General features: G+C 44.2%; 1 protein-coding gene across 1 annotated transcript in view; it reads left to right on the forward strand.

Moving 5' to 3' along the window:
• The window catches only part of CTNND2 (catenin delta 2), a 773259-nt gene that overhangs the window by 419967 nt on the left and 331938 nt on the right, over positions 1 to 21354 (forward strand). Inside the window, exons 6-7 of the mRNA XM_039842770.1 lie at positions 1383 to 1555; positions 14741 to 15323. Coding sequence (XP_039698704.1) covers positions 1383 to 1555; positions 14741 to 15323 — 756 coding nt within the window. The remainder of the gene's footprint in view (positions 1 to 1382; positions 1556 to 14740; positions 15324 to 21354) is intronic.

The following is a 21354-nucleotide window of genomic DNA, read 5'->3' on the forward strand; positions in this document are numbered from 1 at the left end:
TGCTTGACTTTTTTTCCAGAATCTGCAGAGATTCCAAAATACCAAGTCTTATCCTTATTAGTTAATTGGCTTATTATTCAATAGCCAACGATGAAAAAGTATTTTCTCATTGTTTAGAAGTTCCATCAGGCGTCAGAGGGGAGGGGGAGGTCTTGAGTGGCAAAAAACATGTGAAACCACCGATGCTTTTTAAAAGAAGACCTGTTATTTTTATGTAAAATAAGGCTTATGTCACATTAACTCTGCAAGTCTCCTTTGAAATATAAAGCCATGTTCTGTTCTTAAAAGGAAAGAAGTAAGGAGCTTGAGATTTCATTGCAGTTATTAGAAATGATACTATTGTTTAAAACAGCCGAGGGAGCTTGGGGATGGGATAATGATTATGTCATCGTCTCTGTGTATATCCTGACCTTCCATCAGCAAAGAACTGACTCTGTGCTGTGGTTAAGATAACAAGAGAGACCTGTGTTGCCCCGTCTTACTCCCCACAACTCACCCCACGTGCCCCCCGTCCCTTCTCAGCACACACGATGGAAAATGGCGAATGCATTTACACGCTTCCCCGCCGCTCCTCATTTCCAAAGTGCGTATGAAATGTGATTAAAGACAGTTTCCTTAAAAGGAAAACGAGAAACTCTTCCAAGGGCCCCATCCGCATGGAATACGAGAAAAATAAAGCAATGTCTTTTGTAGCGTATAATTAAACGATAAGGCCGGGAACCTGGTCTCGCTTCCGTGTCACCTGTGCTGTCAGCCCCGGTGGTGGCACCGATTTTAACACGGTGCCCTCGCTCTTTGTTCTCCTGTGAACCCCCGTGGTGGCAGAGATCACTAGCCATCAGAGATCGTGTGAGATCACGGTGAATGCTACATTGTAGGAAGAGCTGTTCATATTTTAAATACTGTCAGCCCTTCAGGCATTGAGATATTACATCACTATTTCTACAGTAGAATATGTCACCGACTGGAAGGTTTCAAGTGTTTTAGCATCCTAATAATTAAGTAGGAAATACAATTATGTGAACGCAATTACCATGCAGCAAAAGGTAGACTTTTAAATTATTTCAAATGTTTCTGATATTGTCTGAGCCAAAAATAACTACTTGATTAACTAATTTGTCTCATAAGAAATGTCTCTATGTAGGTCAGGGTGAGATCATTTGAAAAATCTACTCTTTTGAGAACTTCTAAACCTCAAAAAAAAAAAATCTCATTTAAGAGCTAGAGTCAAATTATATGGTCATTTTAGTTCACAGAATTCAAAGCATAGATGGCTGGAATCATGTGCATGTGATAATTCTAGGCCACTCTCGATAAATAATACATGTCATTTCTGCTTCGCTGAGGCTGTCACTTACCGCTCTAAATGACTTTCAATGCAGGGCCCAGTCTGCTCTCCCAGAGTGCACTTCAGCTCAATTCCAAACCTGAAGGGTCCTTCCAGTATCCGGCGAGCTACCATAGCAACCAGACCCTGGCCCTGAGTGAGACAGCCCCATCGCAGCTCCCCGCCCGCAGCACACAAGCCCGAGGTGCCAGCCAGAGTTTCAGCCAGGTATGTGTGGGAATGGGGCCCCCAGCTGTCTTGGTCCACGGGCTCCAGAGGGACAGGCGGGGAGCAGGGCTGTGAGGTGGCGTAGTGAGCCCTCCCGCCTTTCTGGGGCATGTCCCACAACTTAGGAATGACGCCTTTGGTGGTGTGAGTGAAGGGAATGAATAATAAAATACTGTTATAGAGTAACACCGAATCGTAAACAGGTTTTCTTTAGGGATATCTGTGTGTTGCTCATGCTGTGTTTATATTGTGTTACATATTTATCTGTGTGACTGTGTATTGTCACTATTTCTGTGTCTATATGAGGTGTAAATATGGCGTGCGTTCTGATTTTGTGCATGCACCTGGAACAATTTTTTTCTCCTAAAAAAAGCATGAAATTATTCTTTGGGATTAATCATATAAAGGAATATAATGTAAATGCATAATCAAGTATGTAGAACTATTTGAAGGTAATTGGGATTAGTTTAGGAATAGTTACACCTCATCGAGGTTGATTTTGAAATGTGCCCTTAGTAGTTTCTTTAAGGTATACACTAGTTCTTATCATTTCACTGCCCAGATTTATCAGCTGCCATTCAAACCAGCTACAGGTTAATAGACATTAGAAGTGGCCACTAATCTGAATTTTTCTTCCACAAAATGTGTAAATGTTGTGATACATAGGTATGTAAAAAGGTAGACAGACAGACAGACAGTATTTTGGTTTTGATAATTTTATGGTTCAAGCTATATTCAGTCAACCTCCCAGAATTACTTTATCAGAGGGCTATCTTTTTTAAGCTATTTTAACCTTGTTTTCAGTGGTATCGGTCCCTTTTAATCTCTGTGCTTTTAAAAACTCCTGGAATGAAGATCCCACAGCCCCAAATGCAACCCCTTCAGCTAATGTGTTTCCTTTTGTCCTTTCTGCCTTTATTGGGCAAAACCCCTGCCACGCTACCCACCACCAGCTCCTATAACAAGCAAACCCATCCTCGTCACCAATTAATTGTTAATATTCATCCATGTGTCTTTCCAACTAAACTAAAAGCTACTTGAGGGTATGGCCAGTTTCATCTTAATCAGCAGCACCTAGCCATCCACATGGCTCCCAAGAGATATCTACAGACAGACAGGAGGGAAGACGTGTTAGAATGGCATAGCGTAGTCACCATGAGGTACCTACTCTAGGTGATGTGGATATAAATGAAGCAAAAGCCGAGAAGTCTCAGTGCATTTCAGTTATTAAATTATTGTCCCAGCAATATATTGAAAATATGATCGCTTTCTTCAAGCAACACCCTCGTCCATCGGCGACTTTGTAACTTGTACCTTGTGACGCCAAGCTGTAGGGTAAAAGGGTGTGATAAATACAAGGTTCCACTGAGAAGAAGGGCCTGGCCCCCGCGGTGGCTCGGTGCACGGCCAGAGCTCAGGCGGTGCCTCCATTCGGGTGGAGAAACGGCCGTCTGCGGTGCTAGAGAGGGGAGGGAGGAACTTGACGCCATAGAGTCGAGGTTCATGGGAGGGACACAGCGGCCACCTCTGGCACAGGACATTTCCCAGCTCCCAAATCGTTGCTTTTTAAAAGTACTGGCCTGTGCTACCCCCTTCCAGAAATTTGACAGGGTACATGAGAAAATGTCTAAATATGCGTTTTCATCTACTAGAAAAATTACTTTATATATACAAATATATGTTTATTTATCATATACAAAAAACAGTCATTATATTTTATTACATATAAACATATGCTGTTTGAAATATTAAGAGATGTTATTAGCATAGAAACTATTAGAATTTTTAAAATGTAATTTTATTTTATTGAAAGGTGAAATGGAAAGAAACCATATGATTTTTTTCTCTAGGTTATATGTACAGACTCTATATATATAAATTCTATGGAAGCAAACAAGTAGGCTGCAGCCCTTTATTTTTACCCCATATCCAGCCATACTTCTAGGTCTAAGAGGCCACACTCAGTAATAAGGCACATTTTAAACTCAGATTAACCTATGAAAGCTATGAGTTTAGCTTTCACCAATTTCCTGGAACTTCTAAGACACGCGGTGTGGATAACAATAAACTTCTACCTTCTTTTATTTTTTGCTTGAACTCTTATTACCTTTGCTTGGCTTTTTCTCATAAATATCTAAGACCCCTGTCGTTGGAGCTGAAAACTGAGTCAACTAAAAAACAAAACAAAACAAACAAACAAAAAAACACAGTATGCCCAGAGCTGAGCATCTGGAAAATGGAAATATTCATATAAAATGAAAAGTCAATTAACTTATCAACTTACCTTTGAGCACCTTGTAAGCCCGTTCACACATCGCTATTAATAACCAGCTGTTAAATCAAAACTTCTTATAAAAGGAATAGTTGCCATTTATTGAGCACCCAGAAGTAATCTGTTTTGCATGCATCCTCTCACGCAATCCCCACAACAGGGCTGGATTGTGATCTATACTTTAAAGACGTGAAGACTCAAGCTCATCACGTCTAGAGACGTCGTCACACACCATTGTTTTAAAGCAGCAGCAGTAGGAACGGGAACAGAATCTTGACTGAATTCAAATCTAATCCCTCCAAGCGAGAGCACTTCATAGGTTTCATTCTACATATTGACCATTTTAATTAAATCAGCCTACAGCTGGAACCTGGTCGGAGGTGTGTAAATGTGGACAAGCAATGTGGCGGCATATCTACTGCCGGTTTGTTGGAGTCCCGTTTGTTGGGGTCCGTTCTGTCCACTAACTGCCCTGGGAGTAAAATAGTAGAAGCTCTAAAATGACAAGACTGGGCTTCACGTTCAAAGTCTGCTTTGAAGGTTAATCAGAAAGTGTAACTACGTTGTAAAGATATCAGAACGCTGCATTTGCGGTCATCAGCATTACCGTTTGAAGTCATCTACACATGTGCATGGTCAAGGTGGTAAGTTGGAGGCAGAGGCTGCTGGCGTGCTCACTCACCTGGCCAGTGGGCTGAGTAAGGTCTGAATACTCAAACCAGAGGGTCCTTCCCATCCACTAACAGGAGCGAGGCTCTTGGCGACTGTCTGATCCCATTTAGTTTAGCTAATGGGCAGATATCAGAACCACGGTTCACTTTTAACCTTTGGCGTGCTGTGGTATGAAAGGCATATTTTACTGAGCACCCCACAGGCCCTTATGTCTTTAAAATAATGTCAAATGAGTATTTTTACTCAGTATTTGTCATTGTACCTTGAAAGTAGGGAGGCCACACACCATTCCAATAATATCTCCTTTGTTCAGATTTTCTTGGAAAAAACTCCATTCCAGTGATTTCTCAGAGTCCCATGACTCATTTCTTTTCAATATTCTGAATGGTAGCGAAGCTCATTCCTCCTAGGCTAGATTAAGTTTTAGAATATCCTCTACTCATAAAGTACCAAAAAGGGCTAGTAGAGTTCAAATTATGACTGACAAATGCCACCAAGTTAATAAGGTCAATAATCAATGAACAGAAAATGTTTTCTGTTTGGTATAAAATGTGAAATTCTAAAGCAAAGCAAGTGATTCTCTATCTCGCCCATGAATCACATTAGAATGCAGTTTCTACCAGTGTCATAAATGTTTAAAGACTCTAAATTCAATTTTTAAGAAGTCTAGTTTATTCAGTAGAATGTTGGAGCAGTCACCACCAGGCTCCACACCAGGCCCTGGTGATACACGCAGAACCTGCATTGCCCCATCGCATCGGTCTGAGTAAAACTACGGGTCACAAAAGTTGTCATGAACTATTCGTTCTCTGGTGTTTCTCGACTAATATTCTTGAAAGTCATTCTCCTCAGACTCTAGGGCATGGGGCCGGACTGGAGAAGACAGTTTAAGACCTTCCCCGTGGGACCCCAAGGCCTTCCTGGGAAGTAATATGAGTCGATTTCCTTGCCCCCAGCACTCTGCTCCACTGCCCGGCAGGATCCCTCCCCAACCTTTAAACAGGGCGTGCAGTTACCCCAACATCCCTTCCTTCCTCCTCCAAATCAACTTGGCCTTCACGTGGCCCTTGTGAGGTGCCCCAGTCCAAACAGAGCTGCTCTTCCAGTTCCTCTTGTGTACCTCTGGGTTATTCCTTAATGCACTCACGATGTTTATTGTGTGCCTGCTGTGTGCCGTGAGCTCATGTATCGGCTTGGGATGGAGTAGGAAAGAAAACAGACACAATTCCTGTCCTCAAGGGACTTACATTCTAGCAGCAGCAGTGGGAACTCTTGCAAGGTTTGTTGGAAGGTGATGATTTCTATGAGGAGGAAATGAAGGCAGAATAGGATAAGCGGGATCCGAAGTACAAGATGGGGTGTGGCATATGGGGCCTTGTGGGGAAGGTGACATTTGGACAAAGACATGAAGGAGAAGAGGGAGGCAGCTGTACGGATGCTGGAGGGGCAGCAAACGTGTGTCTCTCGGATGAGGTGGCCTGAACTGTCGAAGGAACAGCAAGGAGGTCAAAGTGGTTAGAGCAGGTGGTAGGAGTTGTGACGAGGTGGGAGACGCGGTCAGTCATCGTGATGACCTTGTCTTTTACTGGGGTGAGATGAGGAGCCGGGAGAGAATTTTGAGCGGAGGTACAACGTGGCCTAATGTATGTGTTGAAAGCATCATCCTGTCATATCACAGATAATAATACCCTACAGTCAGTTGCATATAAATCTGTTTCTTTGCATCAGTTTGGAGTGGAAACCTACAAAATTAATCTTTGTGTCCCAAGTAACCGGCCAAGGGTTCAGCAAATGTTCATCCAGTTCCTCCAGCCCCAGCCTGATTCTTTATAAACTCGCTGTAAAGGCTGTGGGTGGTGAGATGTTAAAGAAGTTGGCTGCCCTCCAGGCTGGGTCTGCTTCCACTCACACACAGTTTCCTATGGATTATATGAAACGCTGAATATAAAACTTCTGGCACAGAGGAGTCGCTCTAAAAATGTTGGTTGTTTCTACGTCCAAACATAGAGGAGTCTCACCAAGCATTTCATCGCTCAAAGAAACAAAACGTGCAAGAAATATGAAAGCATACATCTGTAGAGAGAGGATTGGCAAAGTAGTACAGAAGCCTAAAGGTTTTGAAGCCACTTTCGTGTCCTCCAGCAGAACTGGAGTGAGCACGCACATTCCCAGCCCTAGGGAAATTAAGAATTGTCTGATAGTTCTATACAATAAAACTGAACAATGGCGGAGACTCTGGAAAAGCAATGAGCTTTTTGAGAAGAAGATTTCCGTTTCCTTTTGATCTGGCCTATTTAATGTTTCACTGACTTTTGTGTCTTAAAAGTCCTCATTTATGCTATATCATAATTATCAATATACTGTCTGCTCACTTCTGCCAGTGGCTGATGCGTTTGTTGAGTTTGGAACATCACTGATGGGGGCATTCTCACGTCTGGCAGATGTGAAGGTCAAGGGGGTGGAGAGCTCTGCGGGTGGTGGCCTGGCGGACACAGAGACCCACACGGCGCAAAGAAGGGGCAGATTCCCAATAAAAGCCCGATTATTGATGGTTGAATGATAAAAGTTATACAGACAGCTAGTGTGACATCACTCCGGTTTGCTTAATTATGAGAGAAGGTGTTTACTTGTCAGGAGAAAAGTCACTAAGGAACTTGGGAAACACAAAATCGCGAGATATGTTTAGTGTAAAATATATATTATGCAGCCATTTTGTGTACTTTCCTTGGCATATTTGTGGGAAACTGGCACTTTATTTGTTTTTAAGAGAGTTTCAGATGACTACCTATCGGAACTTCTTTCTCATATTCTGCTTTAAAATCTTCTCCCTCCGTTTTCTGTTTCCAGTATGAATATATTTAATCTAGCTTCAATAATTGAAACATTTCTCATGGCAGGGCGGATGCGTATGCATTTTCTATAACATTGCCTCGTCTGAGCAAATATCTGGGTTATTGAAGTCATATTAAATGAGCCTCTTGCTGAAATAAAAGTTTTATGTAGTGTACTTTTGCCAAAGCTCATGTCTTTTAGAAGGCATTGTCGTCAAGAAATCCCTCCTTATATATTTTTAAGATAACTTTATGTAAGACACTTATGTCACTGTTTTATTTTTTCTTTTCTATTTTCTTGACACTGGTAGACCCTATGAATGGCATATGAAATACTTTCAGAGTATTCGTTGATAATGACCCTAATTGTACTTCTATTAAAGAGAGATCAGAGGGAAGAAAAAACTGGTACCCAGGATGCAAAAATCTACACCACCCAGTTTGTAGTAGTGGCTTCTCGGCCATGGGAAGATGGGCCCAGTACCACCTCCTCTAGCTGCACCGACAGGGATGCTGTGGTTTGTGAGATCTCTCTCCTCTCCTCCCCTCCCCTCCTCCCTCTCTCCTCTCCTCTCCTCCTTCATAATATCGGGACCCTCATGCAAAGAGAAGGCAGCGAGGTGGTCTCCGTTATTATCTCCAAGATTACAGCTCTCATGGTCCTTTGAATTCAGATGTTCTCATCTGAGGGAGGAACCTTCCAAGCGCCTTGGTTTTTCAGTTCCTTGAGTTGACTTTGCTCTGAGCATGACCTCTAAATGTTAGTGCGATGTCACCACCAGGTAAACCCAGCCCTTTTTTTCCTCATCTCGGCCGTGATGACTCAAGAGACAGTGTGTGAACTGCACACAGGTGCGATCTCCGTACTTTGTTTTAGACTAGTTTTGACCCAAACCAGCGTTCTTCAATGGCATCGCTAGACGAGGCGCTTGACTTTATCTGGCTGTTTCCAAAATCAAACTGGGATTTTCTACTTTGGGAATTATTTTAAAGAGTAGCATTCCTTCTGAAGACAATTTCAGAAGAGGAGTTATAAACATTTGGGGACCAATGCTGATAGTGTTCAAGCACATTTATTTTATCCCGCAGAGTAAGTTCACGGGCACAAAACTTCGTTGGGGATGTAGATTCTTTTTAAGTGCATTATATTATAGGAGCATTTCATATAATACCTAAGTAAGACTGTTTACATGATGGACTTGGTGATTACTCGTTTCCAGCGTGTGGCAGACAGTAATTGTCCAGATTCACCTGTAAGCCTAACGCTCTTTGCAAACAGAGCCTGGGAAAGACCCAAAAATGCTTAGATATTTTAATCAGTAGCACATAGCTAATATTACTAAATCATGTTACCAAATAGTTCTTATTTAGTCTTTTTTTTTGAAAGATACCATCCTAAAGCCATGTCCTATTTTTTAGTATTTAAAAGCTATTCAGGCTTCGTTATTTATGGAAAGAGTAGTTTTTATTCATTGCTTTTATTCTCTCTCAGTCCAGTCACCACTTAATACTCTCTGCTTTGGCCTCCCCTCAAAGACCAGCCCAGCTCGTTCCTCACCCAGTCCTGCGCCATGCTGGTGTCTTGTGGCTGTTCCGTGGCGCCAGCCCTGTTGCTTCTGCTTTCCTATAACCCGTGCTGGCCAGCTTTGCCTCTCATGACATTGTTTTTGCACAGGAGCTATGTGTAAACCAGGACCATCTGCAAAGAGGAGACACCATGATTTATCAGGTTCCCCGGACTCATGGTCATCCCAGAAAATGACACGCGATGAATACGGTTGATGGGGACAAACTGCTTACCCCATCACTAAGCCCCCCTCTGGGAACCCGCGGGGACTCCAGGTCCCCATTCCTGACGCCGTGGGCCTGGCTGCTCAGCACTCTGAGTAAATATCCCTTTCGACCCACAGTTAGGAGCCTCGCTGACAATTACAGGACACTTGTCAGGTCTCAGCGCATCTTCACAAGTACTGCTCATAAATCGAGGACCTGCTCTCTGAAATGTTTTGCTCAGTGACACTCGTGATTTGAGGTTGAGATTCCTTAAAGTCCAGGCTGTCACCTCTCTTAACTGGCTGTATGCAGTGGGTTTTTCTCTGGGATTTTTGCACTGTCAAATTCCCAAAGAGTGAGGATTCCATACGTTTCCAAGCTCAAGGAATTTTTCCCCTGTCCCCCTGTGCCATCTCGACCCCGGCCCCCCTGTGCCATCCCTACCCCTGTTACAGAAGAGATATTGTGAAGGGGTCTGGAAACAACTTAGCTCTGCACTGAGGCTGATGCCACATTCCATTCCAAGAGCGTCTTATTTTCAGGGGCTCATACTTCTGGAAAAGTGAGTCAGATAGCATTCTGTACGAACAAAAACAATGACAGGCCTTCAAGGTCATGTCGAGGTAAAATACTCCATGGATACGGATTGTGGGGAGACCTTCACAAACTCCTCATTTTTCATGGAATATAAAAGGCTCTCGTTAATGGTTTATTGACTTAATGCGCATATTAATGCATGGAACTCCAGTACTGTTAGTGAGAATAATGTATGCATTGCCTAAATTCTCATTTCAACGTTATTTCCACCAAACTTTGAAACTAATCCCCTCTTTAAACACTTCTATAAAGTAGGTATAAATGCACTCCACAGTTACACCTCAGGAGGCCTCAGTATACCAAGTGTGCGCGTGTAAACACATGCAAACACATATAAAAATCACAACTGTAGGATATCCTAACTCTGATCCATCTGAAACATATGTAAACTATAACACAGATGAAATATTTAATTTATAAGAGCTTCGTTGAGTTATGTGTATTGCTCATATCCTATTAAAAAACTTCTGCAAATTTTTTTTTTACTTGAGCTGTAATCTAAATGTCCATAAAAATTGAAAGTAATGTTTCATTTTTCTCTTGGTGAATTTTCGATAATGGGAAGCAAGAAAAGAATGATATACAATGTACACCAAACTCTACCAGCTCGAAGCAATTCAGTCGGAACATCTAGCCAATAGTGTCCTGTTTCCTTGTCAATTTCATGTATCTGGGTCCCCCATTCCGTCCGGGTAGGAAAGACAACAAAGTAGCCTTTTGGGTTGAGACTGATTCAAAGAGCTAAAAATGAAGTCACCAGCAGGAATTGTCCCTGTCGGTAGCCCCTACTGTCAGCCAGGACAGTATTGGGGCATAATAAATAGTCTCCCAATATACCTAAAAGTTTTTGTATTATTTTTGTAAAAATTTTTGTATTTTTCTTTTAACAGTCTCATCATCAGTAAAATATATGTGTATATTTCAACTCTCATTGCTTGGACACGCACATTCCCAAATATTTTTAGAGAAGCATATAGTAGTCATTTTTTTGTTTTGTTTGGAATTCTACTCTAAAATCAAATTTTCAGTTTTTCATAGAGTTAACATACTTTTAAGGTAGAATTGAGCTTCCGTAACAGTAAAGTGGATGAGAGTCTACGTGTGTTGAACTGGGTTTATATTATTATTAATCCGATGACGTAGGTAGTAATAAACTATGCTATAGATTGTGCAAGAGGCTCGAGGTGCAGCTTTTTGTATCCCTAACTGGCTAAGAGGTGCTGAATGAAATCACATCATGGAACAAAACATAAACACAAGAGTGGAAACAGCTCCCGAAAGATTACTGCTTTTGTCCAATTGATGCTAAAAACAGACTTCTTAGTTTAGCCAGAGAACCATTCTTACACACTTAGTATGTCGTAGGCCATCAGGATGGAATGTAACACTCCTGAATTATTTATTGTAAACTGCAGAAAAGCTTATCCAACTATGCAGTATGGTTAGGAAGCCACTAGTCCCATTTGCCTATTTAAATTCAACTTAATTCAAATTAATTAAGTTAAATTTGTGTTTAAATCCAGTGTCCATTTCAAGTGCACAGTAGGCCCGCGTGTCTGGCAGCTACCATGTTGGACTATGAAGGTATTAAGACATTTCCAAACAATATCAACCTTAAAGCATATATAAAATGTTGTTTATGTTTTTTTCATATAAAGAAGTTATTGACAAGATTTCACCAAGATATTACGATATTTAAAAACATTTTCAAATTGGTTGCTATATAGCCTGACAAAATGTCTTGAGCTAGCGTAGCAGTTCTCAAAACTTCTACAGATTTGGGGGCCATTTAGGAAACCTCATTAGACAATAATATTGAGCAGAGTTGGCATTTCTGAGCCTCAAAGTTCCAACAGATTAAAAGGAAAAATAAAGTTTTTGCAAAGTTTATTCAAGGTTTCTCTAGGATCCACATCATTTTAATATTGAAGTATTAAAATACTTTATAATATTGGTATACTTTAGTACTTACTTTAAATACTTTAGCACTTATTAGAAATGTGCTACTTGATAACGAACGACATCATTAACGTCTTCTAGGGTTATTATGAATGTTATGTATCCAATACGTAACAAAAAGTCTTTGTCCTGTTGTTAGCAGGGGGCCTCTCCTTACACCCTCTGGGGTTCTTTCTCCTCATGCTCCTGTGGGAAGACTTTACCGAAATTCTTCTCGGAGGCTTTTCTGTCCCTTGCCAGCTGGGTTCTGTGTGGCTGAATGTCGCTCAGGCCCCGGGAGACCTTCGGAAGAAAAGCGAAGGAAGAGTGACTGTGGCCTTAGTGGTGGTTCTCAGAGCAGCAGCATCTGCCTTCCGCCGGAGACTGTTAGAAATGCAGAGTCTCAGGCCCACTCTAGACCCCCGAATCACAATCTCTTCTAGATCAGTGGCTTGCAAACTTTAGTGAGTACCATAATCACCTTGAGCACTTGTTAAAACACAGATCCCTGTCCCCCGTTCCCCTTAGAGTTTTCGACTCAGTAAAGGCTGTTTCAGCTGCTACAACTGGGACCTCACTTGGAAAACTAAGATAACTTGTTCTCACTTTCAGGCACAGGTTGGAATCACCTGGCGAGCTTCCCAAAAGCCCGATGGTTGACCCCGCCACCCCACCCTGCCCTGAGATTCTGAGTTAAAGGGCTAATGTACAGTATGACTACTGAGATTTTTTCAAAACCCCTCTGGTGATTAGAACATGCAGCCAGGGTTGAGAAGCCCAGTCTATACAATTCAGGCTCAGAATTCCCAGCAGGAGGAAAGCAAAATTGGATCTAAGCAGCCCCGTGACTCTGGATGACGCTGGGAGAGATCTCTCGAGTTGAGTCGCAGTTCATCCACAGTCTTCCACTCGTAAAAGCTCCCATCGCCAAAGCCTTGGGACCAGCTTTACTAAACATTTCTACACGTTTTCCTACGAACGTTCGCGGCATCTCTGCCGTGAATCAGGCTTTGCTGTAGTTTCTGGAGACACATCATTGAACAAATCATGGAGCTTGCATTTACTTTCCCTCCTACTGTTAACGCTCAAAACAACTGCTTCACGGTGTTAAAGAAAACCAGAACTGAGCAGTGAAGCAGTAAATACAGATTTTATTCAGGAAGAGGAAAAAAAAAAGAAAAACTATCGCAATAGAGGAAAAGAGACCTCAGTATATAGAACTGGGCTCAGTGCCGAATACAATGAGGAGAGTGGGAATTTATAGCCGGCGACCCTGGAGGACCAGGTGGGGCCAGTGGCCAGAACATTACTAAGATGACACATCGGTGGGCAAGGGTTCTGGCCAAACTGACCTAATAGGATTGTGGCTGAAGATAGGCCAGGGTGACCAGCCAGCACCTGGGGATGGTGGGGGAGGAGGAGCTTTATCAGACACGGAGGGTGATCAGACATCATCCAGAGTGGGGAATGCTGGCTGAAGGGACTTAGCAAAATTCTTGCTAAAACTGGACAATGCAGAGATAAACACAGAAGCCCAAAAATCAGGGTCTAGTTTAGAAGAGAGTTCAGACGGGCCTGATGAGAATTTGGTCGAGAAGAGAGTATTCGTCAGTGCACGGAGATACACACATATACGTACATACATATGTACACACACAAACATATAAAATACGTGCATCATAGATAAGTAAGTGCACACACACACACACACACATACACACACACCTCCTCACACAGACAATGTCTTTCAACAGTTTCCCTCTTTCCAGGCTGCTTTTAAGAGAGAATTTTGATGTCGCTCAATGAAGTCCCTCGGCTTTTCACGTGAACCTGACATCCCAGATAAAATTAGGGATACTGCGTTATGTGCGGACGAAAATGCCCAGTCTGTTATTTGCCAACTGCCTTTCCAAAACGGGTGGAGAGGCAGAACTGGAACTTCTAACCGAGAGCAACAGTTCACTCTCTCTCTCCCCTTTCCCTCCATCTCTCCAGCTTCCTCCACCCCACCCAGTTCCCATCCCTGATTCCAAAACCTTCCTTCCCAGCTTCTCTCTCTGTGCACAATCCAACCCCCTTTTTCACACCAGTCTGCTCTTCAAAAAAACTTTCTGCTCCCCTGGGAGAGCCTGGAAGATCCCAGAGAAGTGGTTGACAATGTAGTGTTTTCATTCGAATGCAAATTTGTCTCTGGACAAGATTCAAGGGAAGCGCTTTCCCCTCCAACTGCCTCCACCCCAGCCCTTGTTTGTCTTTTGTGTTCTTGTAAATAAATGAGAGGCAACTGGCTTTCAATTTGAAGACACAGCTGCAGGGGGCTCTCAAAAGCGAGGTAGAGAGAGAGAGAGAGGGATGCGGAAAGATTTGGAGGCCGGCATTAAAATCTAGAAAAGGGAGGTTTTTTTTCGTCTTTTCATTTACAATTGCTGATGCCTCTAGAAATGCTGTAAAAAACAAACAAACAAACAACAACAAAAAAAAAAACCTGAATGACCAAGTGTATTTATTCGAACTTAATATTTCTCCCTCCTTTTAACTTTTCTCGTCCAAAAAGAAAAATCGACGCGACGGTAGCTGCAGTTTAGACCCTACAAAGTATGTTCATTCTTGATGTTCTCCAGATGAGTATGCAACTTGGCCAGTTTTGGACGTTGAAACTGTATCCAGTGAAACGAACGTGGGGGTCGAGGGAGTAAAAGATTGGATGCCAGAATTTCTCATAAAAACAAAAAAACAAAAAACTAAAACGTGATTGCCCTCCAGCACACCATGTGGCCTGGTTGGGTGGCCTTTTAATGAAAGTCTTCATGTGACTAATGCGATGCCTCTGCTAGTCCAGAAACACGTTAGCTATGTCAGCAGGATAGTGTCCCATGCGCCAGAGGCGGCGCCTGTCCCCCTGCCGGCCGCCCTCGGCCCGCTGGATTTCTTCTCTTTTTTTCTTTCTTTCTTTTTTTTTCCTTTTTCTCTCTTGCAGTCGGGAAGCACCTGCGGGGGAGCCGGGGAGGGGGGGAGCCGGGGTGGCGAGCGCGCCGGGCGGGGCCGGGCGGGGCCGGGCGCTCCCCCGCTAAGCGCGCGTGTTCTCTGCTCTCCCGCGCACAGGGCACCACGAGCCGCGCGGGGCACCTGCCGGGGCCGGAGCCCGCGCCGCCGCCGCCGCCGCCGCCGCGGGAGCCGTTCGCGCCCAGCCTGGGCAGCGCCTTCCACCTGCCGGACGCGCCGCCCGCCGCCGGCGCCACCGCCGCCGCCGCCGCCGCGCTCTACTACTCCAGCTCCACGCTGCCCGCGCCGCCGCGCGGGGGCTCCCCGCTGGCCGCGCCCCAGGGCGGCTCGCCCACCAAGCTGCAGCGCGGCGGCGCGGGCCCCGAGGGCGCCGCCTACGGCGCGGCGCCGCGCGGCTCCTCGCCCAAGCAGTCGCCCAGCCGCCTGGCCAAGTCCTACAGCACCAGCTCGCCCATCAACATCGTCGTGTCCTCGGCCGGCCTGTCCCCGATCCGCGTGACCTCGCCCCCCACCGTGCAGTCCACCATCTCCTCCTCGCCCATCCACCAGCTGAGCTCCACCATCGGCACGTACGCCACCCTGTCGCCCACCAAGCGCCTGGTCCACGCGTCCGAGCAGTACAGCAAGCACACGCAGGAGCTGTATGCCACCGCCACCCTCCAGAGGCCGGGCAGCCTGGCAGGTAAACGGCTCGCTGCCCGCGCTCCCTGGCTCCGCCACGGGGGCGCCCGGGCGCACTGTGGGGTGGTGGCGTGCAGGATGGAGGTGAACAGCTGGGCTGGAGCGCGACTCCAGCTGGGCATGTCCCTGGGCCAGGGGCCAGAGTCCGCAGGATGTAGAGAGTGCCAGGGCGCCCCTATGTTATGTTAGCAGCTGAACTAAAGCATGCCACTTCTTTTGGGAAAGTAATGCGGTCTCTCTCGTATTCTGATCGCTCCCATTGGAAGACTAAGGACATTCGTAAAGTTAACTTAAATTTAATAGAGAATCATACAGACCTGTTGATTGTTTCCAGAAAAAGGACAAAGCAAATAAAACTCAGTATTTATACGATCTCCTATAGTTATCTGCACTGAGTTGTAGAGGAAAGTCACGGATTTCCCCGGAGCAGGCATTCGATTTACGCAGATTTCAATAGTAGTGATGAATTGCCTTGAAGTTTTACTACTTTGTTATGGCTGGAATTTATTGTATCTTGTCTCAACTTAGTCACTGGGTAAAGTAACGGACTCCCCATACCTGCCATCGAATTTACACAGATTCCAGCAATGTGGAAAACTAATGAATCACGAAATCTTGACTCTATTGCCTGCTTATGATGCGGACCCAGGGGCTGGGCTGGGGCTGGGGCTGGGGGAAGCAACCTGCTTTTCTCTGCCAGTACAGAGGAAGGGACATGTCTGCGGTCGTTTTGCCCATCAAAGAGCAGGCTGAGCTGGTAACTCCGCTGGTGGGACCATACGTTCAGCTTGAACAAGACACTGTGGTTGAGAGACTAATGTGTTGTCTCATAAAACGCCGGACAGCTGACTCGGATGTATTGGCACTTTTTTTCTACTTATGAAAGTACTTGGTGATTGTGTCGCTCTAGAAACAGAAGCTGTGCTCATGCGTTTCCTTTCTCGACATAAATAGGTGACTGAAGATAAATAGGATAAAAAAGGAACCTGTTGCACTCCTGAGGCAGGTGTCCAAAGGGTCTTTAATTCCACACAGTTAAGTACTGGTGTGGACTGGCCTGACGTGACAGGGTGCAGGCTGGAATTCTGCTGCCCCCAAATGATGCTGGGTGTGTTTCCTGAAACGGAACCGATATTCTTTCCCAGTCACTCTTTCTCTCTCTCTAATAGAATTTTGGAGATAGACAATCACGAATGCCAGCCCAGCACCAGTACCAAAACATCTGTAGGGCAGGGCCGAGAAGCATTCTGGCTGAGAGGGGGATGGAAGACGTATGGAAACTTTTGTTTTACAAGTTTATAAAACGAGTTACTAGATCATGTCAAGGAGTGGGGAACGGTTGGTGCTTGCGGAAAACTAAAGCATCATGACACTTCCCAGCCACCACGGCAAAGAGGAAACAGGCCCAGAGAGTCCACATGACTTGCCAAAGGCCGTTGCACTCCTGTACAGACCTGGCAAAAGAAACCAGGAGTCTCAGCTTCTGGGTCTTTGTCTCAGTGACGATACCTGCTGAACTTGTGCACGTTCCACTGTATCCCCTTGGTAGAAGCAGGAGCGTGGGTGTGTTGGAGAGGCTGGGGGGGCCAAAGGGGCAGAGAGGGCGCCCCCACGGCTCCTTATATTTTGCATCTAGAAAGAGGTTGTAAAAGTAAATATGGGGTGGAAACCGCTTTCACGCTGCTGTCTGGAGTGAATGTTTCTGAGGCTTCGATGTGGGGCGTGTGCCTTGCAGGGGGTGGGGGAGAGGTGAGGGCTTTGGCCAGAAAGAGAACAGCATTTGGTCAACAAAATTCCCCGTGCCTTCCCTTCCCTCCCCATCTCCACCTGTTCCTCAAGTTCTCCGGCCATGTTTCATTTTTGCTACCTGGTGGGAAAAAAAAAAAATCAACTTGCCATTGGAGAGTCTTAATTTTAGAGCTACGACGAACGTTTTTCATATTCGAATTACTTTGTTTAAAATGCATGTTTTTAAATATTCATGTAAAGATTTTTTTCAGGCAGATAGCTGCTGGTGGTTTTGAGTTTCAAATTATTTTATAACTCTGCATAAATACTTGGGTTGCATGAGATCATATGCCCCATTTAGATATTAGGAAACTATGGGCCAGGAAAGGTGTACGGGGACAGACTCTGCCGTTTGTGAGAGTTCAGGAATATATGGGCGCTTCTGGACTCCATACCTAAATCTACGTGCTTGAGACCATTCCAGGTGTCGTAAAGTTTGGAGCCACCTGGCTTGCTAATGGAAAGGACAGTTAAAGTCAAGACTGAAAAAGAGCTTTTGGGTTTTTCAGAGCTGCGATTTTGGAGATTTGTCACTGATAACTAGGATGTGTGAATACGGATTACATGGTGACTTTCACTTTTGAATGAATTGATTCATTCAGTAATTATTTATTAAGCACTTCTGATTCACTGACACTGATTTAGACTCTGGGGATACAGTAGTGATCAATATCAACCAATATCCTTGGCCTCATTTCAAATGGAGGAGACAGAATCATCAAGATAAATATTTTTGGTAGCGTGGCCAGGGAAAGCTCTAATTAGAAGGACACGTTTGAGTCGATCATGAAGGAGGTGAGGGAGTTGGCCATATTAATATCCAGGGGGAGAAACAGCAAGTTTAAAAGGTGGCAGAATGGGCCGATATGTGCGCAGAATGGCCAGGAAACTGGCGGGTGGATCAGAGAGGAGGAGGGCAGGGAAATGACATGAGGTCAGCAAAGCGACCGCCGAGTAGGGGTGGAAGGCTAGATCAGGGCAGGCCTTATAAGTCTTGGTAAAGTCTTGAGGATGCTGGTTACGCTAAACCCACGGGAGCCACTGAGGATTTCAACAGGAGTGACACGACACGATTTATTTTGTACCAGGGTCACTCTGACTGCCATGTGGAGCAGACATGTAGGAGATGAAGGGCAAAGGCAGGAGTAGCAGTTAGGAGGTAACTGTAGTGATCTAAGCAAGAGATGGTTATGGCGTGGCCCAGGACGGTGGCATTGAAGGGTAGGAAAAGTAGTGTAATTCTGGATTCGTGTGTGCGTGTGTGCGTGTGTGTGTGTGTGTGTGTTAGAGGCTACAAGATTTTCTCATGGACTACATGATGATGATAACAGAAGGAAGACTCAAGGATGCCACTGAGCCAACAACCAGAAGAACGGAGTCACCACTGACTAGGATGGGACAGGCTGCAAAGGGAGTTGGTTGGGTTTGGGGACAGTGCTGGTAAATATTAAGATCTTCGTTCTGGACATGTGATGTCTGTCTGTCAGAATCAAAATGCACATGTGAAGTAGACAGTCGGATATGCAAGTCAGAGTCCAGGGGAGAAGCTCAGGCTGGAAGTGGGTATGGAGAGAAGCCGTTCAAGGACTGAGCCCTGATGCCTCCCACAATGTAGAGGTCTAGTTGTTGAGAAGGAACCAGCCAAAAAAAGAGAGAAGCCAAAAGTATAGGTCAATGTCATCTCTTAGAAGCCAAGAGAACAGCATGTCTCAAGGTAAAAGATCAGTAAACTACAATCAGTGCAATTAAGAAATTAAGACTAAGGAAAACTCTCCGATGTCATTGGTTTAGCAGAGTGTGCTCCTTGGTACCTTGAAAGAGCAATTTCAGTGAAGGATGGTGGTGAGATGCTCCTAGAAGGGATCGGGGTGGGTGGGGGTGGGCAAGAGAGAACGAGAGGAGAAAAACTAGTGACTGAAAGTGTTTCCAAGAAGTAGCTTAGCTACAAACATTTCCAGAAATTTCGTTCTGTCTGAGAAAGCTCGATGGCCAAACTTTCTAAAATCTGGCCAGAGATCTCAGAGTTCCAGCTTCCTGGGAAAACATCACACTTCACACTAAACCTAGAACACTGTAATTTCTCAGAGGTTGAGTCACCAGAGTCCAAAGATCCCTTAGAACATTTTTTTTTCTTTTTTTTAATCATATCTCTTTTTATTGTATAGTGGTGCCCAAGTGGAAACCCAGTTCTGCCCTATTGGAGGTCTCTAATGTTAGGCACATGATTCATCTGCTTGAAGCTGCTCCCTCCTCTAGGCGATCACAATACTATCAACCTACGCTTTCAATTTCAGATGTAAATGAGGAAGTGTATATAAAATACCATTACACTGGCTGTCTCAATAAAAATTAACTTGTATTGTTTAATAATACCTACCACACTAACTCGGACGTACATTTGTTCTTGCTTTGCTTCAGATGTAAAGTAGGTCTTTTGAGCCCCAAGACTTGCCAGTTTCTGTTTTGGGCAGACAAAGGAGAGTAAGGGATAAGAGACTTCGTTGGGAGTGGATATAAGATTAGACAATTTGAAACCTAGGGCTGGGGTGAGACAGGTCGGTTGCTATGGGAGCATGCTGGAGGGGCATCTTATAGTGGGGATCAAATGTGTGTGCTGTGGATGCTTCTTTCATGTGGTGGCTCCAGAACTAAGCAGTGTAGACGGAACTAAGGAATGAAGTATAGACGAAACTAGTGAAAAATGATTTCTGGAACAAAGAGTGGAGAAGGTGTGTGGTGAGGGTCTGGGGTGAGGGGTGGTGGGGAGGGTGGGGCCGAAACCCAGCGCATCAGGCCTTCTTGAGCCGGAAAGGAAGCGGGGAGGTGGAGATAAGGGGGCAGATGAGTGATCAGGGGCTTGTAATTTCATCCTTGCAGCAGAGGGGTGACCCGATCATATTTGCACGCTAGAAACTTCATTCTGGGGGTGCTGTGTGGAGGTTGGATTTCCAATGAAAAAAAAAAGTCAGGAAACGCTTAGGAAGCCTTTGGAATAGCACTTTCTAGATCTCGTTATTAAAACTTTCCTCCACTTATTTTAAAATAAGACAGTTCAAAAATTATCACTTATAAATGGTTTAGGAAGCAAGTTAAATAAACGATATCAGTACTTTGATCCATTTTTTCCTGACAGATTGGTTGCTTAATTTTATATTTTATAATGTTAAAGTTAAATTTACTTATTTGATGCATGTTGAATAAAATTAGGTTAAAAAACATTGCAATATAAAGTATTTGCTAGATGCCAGGCATTGTGCCAGACACTTTGCAAACTGTGTCCCACGCAGTCTCCAGCCAGTTAATGAGTTAGCTATCATTTTCAGCCCCGTTCTACAGGTTGAAAACCTGAGGCTTACCGATGACAAGTGCCTTGCCCAGTGTCACATGGCTGAAAATGACAGGGATGCAATTCGAACCTAGATCATTTTGAGTTCAGCTTCTCCATGCTCTTAAAAATACACGATATATAGGTAGAGGTAGCATATTTTGTTTTATTGAAGAAAACTTCAAGGATGTAGAAATACAATATAAATTTTCAATTTATTTGAATGACTAGTGATTTTGAAGAAAGCTAAAATATCTCAAAAATGTGTCAGCATTCTATTGAATGTGACTTAACCAGTACCAATTCTTGTTCACTTTTGTAAGGAAAATAATATGATCATTTCATTTTCTGGTTTAGAGCAAAATTAATCCTGTTAAAAATAGAAATCTGAGTTGTGAATATAGTTAAGTCAGACATCACAAGCTTATTTGGAGGTAAAAATGAAATGGATTAAATGCAGATTTTTAACCAATGACTGCAGTAAAAATTGACCTGCTGTGGAGAGGAATTTGGTCAAGGCACATTCATCTCACACCCCTGCCAAATGGACATAAAACTCAGTATTCTGAGTGGGTCATATACTGCAAACCCCAAGTTTTGAATATTTGGAGATTTTAGATCCATCCCTTGACCTGCTCGTGTTTCTTCTGGGTACACCCGATGTAAGAAAGAAACAAGAACAAAGGCCTTATCGGAGATAAAAGCTTTGTGATCTCTGCTGTCAGGTTCTCAAAGGAAAGGTGAAGGCTCCTCCGATAACGGCCAGTTTGTTTAACACACAGCACGTGAGATACGGGCAGAGAACAACACGGTACCTGTCGGCCACTGTTCCTCCAAAGTGCGTTTTCTGCAGGTGATCTTCCCCAGCCTGGGGACAAACACGTGATCGGTGAACTTTCTGCTCACCCTTAAGTTAAAA

Source organism: Pteropus medius, unplaced genomic scaffold (assembly GCF_902729225.1).
Source record: "Pteropus medius unplaced genomic scaffold, Ma_sr-lr_union100, whole genome shotgun sequence".
Taxonomy (NCBI): domain Eukaryota; kingdom Metazoa; phylum Chordata; class Mammalia; order Chiroptera; family Pteropodidae; genus Pteropus; species Pteropus medius.